This window comes from Pollicipes pollicipes, unplaced genomic scaffold (genome assembly GCF_011947565.3).
Source record: "Pollicipes pollicipes isolate AB1234 unplaced genomic scaffold, Ppol_2.1 Scaffold_7261;HRSCAF=8764_pilon_pilon_pilon, whole genome shotgun sequence".
NCBI classification, from domain to species: Eukaryota; Metazoa; Arthropoda; class Thecostraca; order Pollicipedomorpha; family Pollicipedidae; genus Pollicipes; species Pollicipes pollicipes.
Window position 1 is genome coordinate 6,447,765 of NW_023597054.1, and position 10,661 is coordinate 6,458,425.

Here is a 10,661-nt window from a genome sequence, read left to right on the forward strand (position 1 = left end):
CATAGCTACAGGCAAGTTATGCGTGAAACTGGTTTTGTTCAGACCTTCAATTTGCTGAGGCCAGGTAGACTGGGTAAACTAAACAACCCAGTGATCTGTCATGCTGGTGATGGTCAGTGGCGTGCTTCCGACCCGAAAGCGACGGGCACTGCGGTGGCGTTGGTCGGCTGGCATCGCTGTAGCGGACCGCACGCTGGCCGCCGTGGTGACGGATGGCACGTGCGCTCCGCCGCAGCTGCCGCGTCGCTGTCGCAGCACGGCCGCTGCTGCTGCTTTCGAGCAGACGCTGGTGAACACGCCGCCCACGCGAGTCACCGTGCTCGACAACGGCATGCGCGTGGCTACCGAGGACAGCGGCGCGCCCACCGCGACTGTCGGCCTCTGGGTCGACACCGGCTCCCGCTACGAGACCGAGACCAACAACGGCGTCGCGCACTTCCTCGAGCACATGGCGTTCAAGGTAAGCACGACATGTTGGCAGGGAGGCCAGGTTTTCTGGGAGTAGGCATGGGCATGGGGCGCCCACCTAGGTGGGCATCCCATGCCCGGATGTCGTGGGTAACTGTGGATGATGTACCACCTGGTCTCTAACATTCCTGGTGGTCACGGTTAACTAGAATTGCATTTGAAAAATATTGTGTGTGTGGGGGGGGGGGGGAGGGGGAGAGGCGTGCGTGCGTTACAGCTTACAGTGCCTGTCATGTGAGGATTCTGGCATATAAGAAGAGAACAAAAACCCAAACAAGGTGCAAAGATATATAGATAAGGCTAGTGGGATGGTGAGGGGGTCATGGTCACCTGATGCCACCTGTTTTGTTTGAGCATCACTCGTCATGGGTTTACTCAGTCGAAGGCTTCCACAGTCAATGCATCAGCAAAGTGTGACACGCTTGTGACTACAGCTGCAGCCTCAAACGCAGCGAGGCTGTAATGTGTTGCAGGGCGCTTACGAGTGCAAAAGTGAACCACCGTCACGTTAACGGTTTCAAAGGTGTGCTGCTGTATGTGTGTGTGTGTGCTGCTGTCTGTTTCTGACATGTTGAGTATCTGATCTGCCACTCTTTGAACACAAACAGCGCTGCTTCAAGGGGCTCTGAGCGGGATTACCACTAGAGCTTTCTCCGAGCAATGCTAAAAGCCGGAAGCCGCAATCATATTTCCATGTTTTTTTTATTGTAGTGGTGAAACATGAAGGCCTTGGGTGTATTTGATGCCAGGTGTGTTTTCGATCTTTATGATGCCATGAGCTCCTGGTTCTTCGGCAAAGTAGGGAGCTAGGCATGCCGGCATGGCTGGTTGGGAGTTTTTACGCCGACTATTCAACACATTTTCAAGTTACCGACCTCACCTCTAGGGTGGGTGAGTGTTTTAACGAAATAACAACGTTAAAGCATGGGTCGATAAACCCTAATCGCCTAGATAGTCACATAAAAACGCTCCATTGTAACGGAAATGTTACTGCATGAGCGTTAGGGGCTGGCAAACGCACAGCAAGTCTTAAAACTGGCTTGATTGACAAATTTTAGTTTCAGCAGGAGTAACGGACGGCTTGGCTTTAAGATGCTCTTTTTTCTTCACCTGAAAGCTCAACAGATCAGGTAGTCACTGTCTCGAGCCCGTGTCGACCCATCAGTTATCACCGCCCATGTTGCATGCGTGATGTTTAAATCCAGACAACGCTCACCAATTCAAGTGCAAGCCCCAGTATTTACGTGTGCATTTAGTGGACTAAGTGCATGCTAACGGTGCTTCTGTTAGGCTGAGTCCCTCTAAACTCGGGTGCATCTGTCATCAGCAAATAAGCAAGTTGTCGGAAGTTTTTTGTTTTCGGGCTGTCGTAAGACAGCAGCGGAGGCAAACTTAATGTCTGTTCGTGTGCACCCCTACTGAAATGTAGGAGCCATGACGCGGGTCGTCCAGCTGATGAGCTGTGTGGCGCGGCTCGGGTTATGTAATATGTTTTTGGCCCCGCATACATACAACATGCACACACGCACGCACGCACGCACGCACGCACGCACGCACAGCCCGCACCACGCACGCACGCACGCACGCACACAATGTCTTACACACACACACAAGACACACACACACACACACACACACCACACACACACACACACACACACACACACACACACACACACACACACACACACACACACACACACACACACACACACACACACACCCACACACACACACCCACACACACACACACACCACACACACCCACACACACACACACACACACACACACACACACACACACACACACACACACACACACACACACACACACCCAACACACACACACACACACACACACACACACACACACACACACACACACACCACACACACACACACACACACACCCACACACACACACACACACACACACAGAGATATATATATATATATCTCTCTCTCTCTATATATATATATATATATATATATATATATATATATATATATAATATTATATAATCTATATATCTATATATATATATATAGAGATAGAGAGAGAGATATAGATATATTATATATATATATATATATATATCTCTCTCTCTCTCTATATATAATATATATATATATATTATATATATAATATTGGCATGTGTTAGCAAAACATGTCCGTTTATTCATGTTGGATTAAAACGGCCGCTGATTCCGCATTGGTAAGCTTCTTGATACATCCTTCGAAGTTGTGGGCATTCGGCTTAGCAGTATTGTTATTTATTGTTGCAGCATTGTAACAGTATTGATATAAAGTATTGTTCGCGCAAAATCACTCCTATTCTTGTCGATATCTGTACATTATAACGTTTTAAGGCATTACGCAATCGTCGGAGTGTGTGATATATAAGTGACAAAATAATAAGTTTTGAGTTTTAATGACGAAATTTGTGCATTGCTGTTCAATGAGATATTTTAGTACGGAGAGAACAAAACATTCCTATCGTTACCTGGATACTTGTCAAATGCATCCGTAATGAAAACTCTACAAAGACAAAAATACAATGTACAGTAGCTACCGCCCGCAGTAGCTATCGCACGTACAGTAGCTACCGCCCACCGGCTAACAACTCAAGAGCCATGCAAGCATTGGTTTGGAGAATGCACAATCCTGCAGAGAGCGTACGTCTGAAGATTGCCAGTGCTGTCAATCGCCAGACGTCGTGAGAGTGTCGTGTTTGCGCCATTGTAGTGTGTGGAATGAAGTTTGCAGTCTTTGAGATTGCATTGGAATGGGTACCCTACATTGGTGCATGTAAGGTTGTCAGGTTTGCCAAGGCTGTTTCTCTTAAGAGAGTCAGCGATTTTCCTATGCAGAGGATATATGACAATGTGTAGTCTAGTCACTCCTGTCTCTTACGTGTCGAGAAATGATTCCCTGTATAGCTTTTTCTTTTTGTTTGCAGGCAGATGTAACTGGATTTTCATGATACAGTTGGACGACTGGTTGTTTGTTATGTTGGTTTATCGTCAACGTGTCGTGCCGTTTTCATGTCGTATTCCGTGGTACACGTCAGACTTTGAAAAACCGTTGCTCACCAAGGTCTCTTTGATTCTTGCCAATTTTGAATGTCATTCTGGTCAATCGGAATGATTCCTAAATGCACATACTTGTATATATATATATATATATATATATATATATATATATATATATATATATATATATATGTGGGTGTGTGTGTGGATGTGGGTGTGCGTGAGCGTGCGTGCGTGCGTGCGTGTGTGTGTGTGGGTGTGGGTGTGGGTGTGGGTGTGGGTGTGGGTGGGTGTGAAGCCAGCTGTAGCCAGACACGTTGTAATGTATCGAACAAGGCTTACAACCACAGACGGGACCAACAATTTCAAACATTGCGGAGGTCAACATTTTGCTTAGTTGTTTTAATATCACTTATTTCTTTGTAAAGGTGATTGAAACACCAGCTGGAATATATTCACCTCAAGCACATCCTGTTTTGTGATGCATGAGGAAACAATTTTATTAGAATATGGTGACGAGGTATGGCATTCTTGATTCGCAGTGTTCTCACCATTGCCGCGAACATATTCGACCGCTTCAGAACACGGCCGCGCAGTTCCTAAAGTATTCACCAGACACTGTGTGCACTTTTGTTTAGCGCCAGTGCCCGTGTGTGCTTTTTTCTCTTTTTAATATGTGTCTAACCCTACGTGTTGTCCATTGTGTGAGATGCTTAAGCATGTTACGGATTTACCCTACCCCTGGAGTTTCTAAGGCCACCGCCGCAACGACGCCGCGGAAGGCGCAGGGAACGTATCGTTGCTATGTGCTCACATGGTGATGTGTTACCTGCCGAAGGACCTGAAGGAAACCGGTCTGGTCTTTATAATTTCAGAAATGTACTACCGTGCCCTCTACGAATTCTAAAAGCTGGGTATGCCGGCGTATGTTTGGGATGCGATGGCGGTGTCTTTAATCAAGTGTAGTCTCTAACCAATCCTCGCTTGTTGTGCACCGCACAGGTGATCTACAGTTACTAATTTGCAAGATGCGGCAGTCGGCTAGAGTGGACAGTGATTGCTGCTCACTTAAATGTTCAATTATAGCGCGACGAGCCGTGCTAATCAAGTTGGCGGTTCCAATAGCCAATCAGTAGGTGGGATTGAAGTGCTGGTTTCACTCCAATGCCACCATCAAGGGACCCAGGATCGTGAGCTGTCGTATCCCCATAACTGGAATAAAAACAACTGAATACCGTTATGTGGCTAAAACTGTTTCAACACCGCGCGAGTAAGGACCCGTTCACGCTGTAGAGGGTGGCTACAGAATCTGTGTCAGGTTCTGTTGTTAGCTGCTGTTGACGACTGAATAGCTGATATTGTGGTCCAAAAATGTATTTATTTGAAAGGGAATGTTCCACACGTAAAAATATTGGAGCGGCACCATATATGATAAAATGAGCTCACTTAAAACGATTGTTTTACATGGTCATTGGAAAAGACTGCTCGAGACAACACAGTATCTCTGTGTAGTAATATGCTCTTCACTGCGTCGATGTTTGATAAGGTCATTGTACCGTGGACAACGTTGATCGCGAGGCAATTGACGGCTGTTCTGAAAATCGTGCTCACGAACGCCAGGTATGAACGACTCAATAATGATGTTTTTCTTGACCTTGATGGCTGCATGGCGTTGGAATGATAAAATTGAAATGACGCTACGGCGTCATGGATGCCGGGGTGACCTATAACCTCCCAGTAATAGTCTGCACATGTTGGTGATTGTGCGGACTATTTCCTTCAAAGGGAGCCCTCCACATTTATACTAGGTTTTGAACTGAAATCTGAAGATCGCCTTGAACGTCTCTAGGTCCTGGTCACAGTCCTGAAGACCTAAGTACCTATAGTTTCTGAGCCACACGCTTGCGAAAATCGGGAAAGGTATATCCGGGAGAGTGCTTCAAAGTGACTTTGACATCCATGAGGCCACAAGAGCGTCACTCAAATCATGCCATTCCATAAGGCATGCGGCGACCAGTACCATTACAAATATAATGTTACAGTCGTTCATATCTGGCGTTCGTTAGCGCGATTTACAGATAACGGGTAGTTTCTAGTTTCTGAGCTATACGCCCGCGAAAATGAAGAAAGGCATATCGGGGAGAGTATTTCAAAGTTCTTTCGACATTTATGACGCCGTAGTAGCGTGATTCAGGTCCTGCCATTTCACGGCGACCAACGCCAATTAAAATATAATGGTCAAGTCACTCATATATTGCGCTCGTGAGCGCGATTACCGCGTATAACGGTCGTCAGTTGGCTCTCAATCAATGTTGTGCAAGTTACGATGACGTTATCAAACCGAGTCGCATTGAGGAACATATTTACTAGACAGAATTGCGCTGTCTACGGCAGTCTTTTGCACTTTGAAACGTATACGAATAGTTATAAGTGAACCTGTTCCATCATATCTGATGCTTGCTTTAGTATCTTCAAATGCCAAACATGGCCTTTAAGGTCGCTGACCTGCAGCAAGTCAACATCAGACCGTGGTTCTCAGCGAAGGTGATTTTTTAGGGAAAGTTCTAAGCTGATTTGTCAACAGAGTGTGAAACGAATTCATACAATATTGAAGTGTTTTCTAGACTTTAAAACGATCGAAATTAGGATTACATCTAGATACATCGGCCTTTCTTCATGCGCAAAGGTCAGGTCAAGGTCAGAACGAATCAGCTGTTTTATTATAAAAAGCGCTTTGTCGGGTGCGTTTGTACCTTCATTTTGAATTCCCTGATCACAGGGTTGCCGGCCGTTTACTAATTTTGACTTTCTTCTCACTCCGATGGCGTCATTGACATAAAGTGGCCACAACCAACCCTTTGCTTTGAAGAACCTACCACTTGTGGCCATTCTTGACGCTTATTTATAAAAGAAAGTCAAATATGAAAATCATTTGGGATTTTGTATATCCTTTTTGTCTTTTGTCATGTAAGGTCACGGACCTGATAGAGCTCCGAGTAACCTTGTGTATTGAAAACGTATCTAGGTTACAGCTGGCTGCGGTAGGGAGTCTACGGCCAATTCAGCCACTGATGAGTTTACGTTGGCTGGCCCTATTCGACGTGGAGGTGACGACCTAAAGACGTTACATCTTTACATCTGAATTTGTCGTCTGTTTTTTTGTAGATTCTCACAATTCTCCGATTTTTTTGAGCATATCACATAGGTTCTCATTTGGAATCCACAATGTTTGTGGATTCCCCCACCCTCATCCCCACCTGAGTGCGTTGTATTCAGCCAACCAGCTGTCGCGTGTCAAAACTTACACATCTAGTCTGCAACAGCTGACGACGACGACAACAGTGTACACGTTGAACGCCACGGCGCGGCGCATTTGTTGGATTTGTAGAGCTAGGTGGTAACGCATGTGAGCATTGCTGCCATTTAGGTGATAACAGGACGTAAGCGAATCAAAGCGTTGCCGTAGTAAAACCATACGAGTGGGTGATGCCAGTGCTGTGGAATGTTTCTCATTCAGGGCTTCAGCCGGCAGGGCCACACCGATGTCTAGCGTTGGTGTGCGGCGCGGCACCTGACTTCGTTTGGATAGTGGCTGGTGTGGGACCAGGCTAGCGGCATGTTTGGTCGATGAAATTAGTGAATTCGAAATGATCTATGTTTCAATTCATCGTTACTGCTCGTCTGGAATTTGATTGTGAACGGCTGGAAAAATGGGTTGCAGCGACTGGTGTGGGCGGTAGGTTATGATCCTGTCTTATTTTGACGCCATGCCCAGTGTTATTAGTGACCAGGCGGGAGAGGGGGAGTTTGTCATTTTGTTGTCATAACACGTGATGTTTCAGGATGATTCCGTAATGTTGAAATGTTCCGTACAAGTGCGCCAGATATTCGCGTGGATCCAGATCACAGAGCAGCCGGACGAGTCCATCCGAACAGGCGTGACGACGCGACCAGTGAGGTCCCGCGCCAAAGCCCCACAGCCCTGGTCGCTCCGTCCTGCCTCAGGCGTGGCCATGCTACGTTTGGCTAGCGCATGTAGTCACGGCTACACCAGCTGGGAATACGGGGCGCATCGGGCCGTCGATATCGGCAGCAGCGTCCGGCTGTCGACGGCGGCGTCGTCGGCCCTCGGTCGAGGGTGAGGCTGCTGGGTGGCGCCCCTGTTGTCGCGCGAGCTGCTCTGACCGGCCGCCGCCGCGCCACCAGGGCACCTCCAAGCGCTCGCAGACCGACCTGGAGCTGCAGGTGGAGAACATGGGCGCCCACCTTAACGCCTACACCTCGCGCGAGCAAACCGTCTTTTACGCCAAGTGCTTCAAGGATGACATCGGCAACGCTGTCGACATCCTCTCGGACATCATCCAGAACTCGCAGTTCGGCGAACAGGTGGGCGGTCGTGGCCGGGCGTCTGCGGACGCGGACGCCGCTAGGCTGCGCCGGCTACGGGATGCCGACTGCATGGAGGGGCAACTTCCGTGCGTCTGACAGACGAATCCCATTTGCGAGAGCCGGTTTCATGGATTGCCCGAGCGTAACGATTTGTGTTTTTAGGGTCGGGAGCCAGGCATTCTCCGGGCAGGTCTCATTAACGTTTTGGCGGAAGTCTCCCCCTCCCCCGGACCTTGAAGCCTCCTTCTCTGTTCTACTTAGCGGGTAAAGTAACGTGTGCCTGTATTGAATTCACTAATGATTTTTCAGACCAAAGCAGTTGGTCCGTGAATAAGATCATTGCTGCCATTTAGGTGTCATTTCTTTGTTTGCTTTTTAAGACAGGAATGGAGTGTCCCAGAAGGCGACATTATCATTGAGAGCGCTGGGATGGCAGTTGCGTCGTTGGAGACGGCCTCGCTTTTGCAATACTTCTTTCGCGGCAGCGACGCTGATTGACGCAGGGCGATAGAGGAAACACGTATGGTGAAATGACGTGCATTATTCAATGGCTCAAGTCTGCAGATACAGATTTTCACATAATTGATTCCCTGTTTGTTCCGTTTGGCTGACAATAAAGCTTCGATCATGCTTGGTCAGCGTATTTGAACACCCGGCTTCAGAGTTACATCTGATCGCAATACTCCTGTACTGCGTGAGGGTAATAATACAAGTGGTCTAGCTCGTTTATCAACGAGGCATGTACCTGTCACGGGGCATTATGGCGTCAGTAGCCATACTGAAAACCGGAGTCGACGCTCTGCCTCGGCCATTGCTGTGTCGGCACGCCCGCCTGCGGCCGCCGGCGTGTGGTATGGCGCCAGCTGACGGCACTGGGCGCGCCCCCGCAGGAGATCGAGCGGGAGCGCGGCGTGATCCTGCGCGAGATGCAGGAGGTGGAGATGAACCTGCAGGAGGTGGTGTTCGACCACCTGCACGCCGTCGCCTTCCAGGGCACGCCGCTGGGACGTACCATCCTCGGGCCGACCAAAAACATCAAGTCAGTACGGCGCCGGCGGCTGCCCGCTGTCAGGCGCCGGGTGCTGGCGATCTCGCGGTGCAGTGTTCGTGATGGAGTTACCAATGGTGCGGTGGACGTACCGTCTGCGCAATATGGAACGTTCTCTGGCTAATTGTCGACGTGCCCGCACGGCTGGGATGTTTACCGCTTCCTTAAAGACGCGCTTTGGAAAGCATGCTGTGGGCAATTTCAATATTATTCGGGGACTGCCAAAACATTATTGGTGAAGAAGTTCGCAGGTTATCGCTGAACGCTTGTCCACAGTAATGGTTCGATTGTCCGTAAACCAGCTAGAATAATGTTTGTCCAGGCTGGATGGCACGATGGAAGCATTTCGCTCGCCCATGCGTTTGTTGGCCATGGCGTCGCGTCGCCCCGCCTCGGTCCATTCGGCGATGCTGGCTGACTTGCCCGTTTCCCTTCCGCAGCTCCATCAGTCGGCAGGACCTCATGGACTACATCCAGGACCACTATAAGGGGCCGCGCATGGTTCTGGCCGGCGCCGGCGGCGTCGATCACGACCAGCTGGTGAAGCTAGCCGAGAAACACTTCTCGTCCGTCTCCTACCAGTACGAGCACGGCAAGATCCCCACTATCGAGCCCTGCCGTTTCACCGGTTCGGAGGTACGTGCACCAGGCTGAGTAGTATGCGCGCGCCCATCAGTCTTGGTATGCGTAAGGCGCGCTGCGTCCACGCCCCTCCGGGGGTGGCGGGTGGTTGGTGGTGTGCGTGGCCGACCCCGGCGCCGGGACTGTTGACCGAGTTGTTATGGTGACGGAGCGGTCGGATTGACCCGGTCACGCGACTGTGTGGTGAACTGGAAGTCTGTTTACTGGCGAGGCCGGCTCACCTGGGAATGGAGCCCTGCTGACGTGCCCCCCCCCCCCCCCCCGTGATGCGGTCATGGCCGCGGACCAGCATGTTCCGCGGCACCGGGGACGGCCTCGGCGCCGGTGAGGCCTCAAGAGTCCCCGGTGACGGCTTGTCGTGCGTCCGTGTGCCGCAGGTGCGCGTGCGTGACGACTCAATGCCGCTGGCGCATGTGGCCGTGGCGGTGGAGGGGTGCGGCTGGACGGACCCGGATAATATCCCGCTGATGGTGGCGTCTACACTGGTCGGCTCGTGGGACCGCTCGCAAGGCGGCGGCGCCAACCTGGCCTCGACGCTGGCGCAGAACTCCGCCATCGACGGCCTCTGCCACTCCTTCCAGTCGTTCAACACCTGTTACAAAGACACCGGTCTCTGGGGCATCTACTGGGTGTGCGAGCCGCTCCAGCAGGAGGTGGGTGGCACGGCCGTCCTCTGTTGACTGCTGACTGGGCGCGTACTGGTATCAGTGGTGCGAGAGATCATGCCGTGCCCGTTTGCCGATCACGATGCGTTGTCGGTTGCCTGGTGGCAGGCCCTGCGTGTCTGGCTGCTGACTGTCCTCCCGCTGTCGCCGCCGCCGCCGCCGGCAGGACATGCTGTACAACATCCAGCAGGAGTGGATGCGCCTTTGCACCAACGTGACGGAGTTTGAGGTGGAGCGCGCCAAGAACCTGCTCAAAACCAACATGCTGCTGCAGCTGGATGGCACGACGCCCGTCTGTGAGGACATCGGCCGCCAGATGCTCTGCTATAACCGGCGCATCCCCGTGCACGAGCTGGAAGCGCGCATCGAGGTCAGTGCCGGGCGCTGCGCCGCATCCGGGTGGGAGGCCAGTAGCG

The 10,661-nt window shown here is 50.7% G+C and overlaps 1 protein-coding gene across 1 annotated transcript; it reads left to right on the plus strand.

Moving 5' to 3' along the window:
• Positions 1 to 235: 235 nt before the first annotated feature.
• UQCR-C1 (Ubiquinol-cytochrome c reductase core protein 1) lies at positions 236 to 10,615 on the plus strand (the record flags this gene model as incomplete). The annotated part of the gene is given in 6 exon segments (XM_037235840.1): positions 236 to 460; positions 7,708 to 7,887; positions 8,781 to 8,929; positions 9,379 to 9,574; positions 9,958 to 10,233; positions 10,412 to 10,615. Coding segments are annotated over 6 exon segments (1,230 nt in total), but the record flags the coding sequence as incomplete, so codon positions are not given.
• Between the last annotated feature and the right edge of the window lie 46 nt (positions 10,616 to 10,661).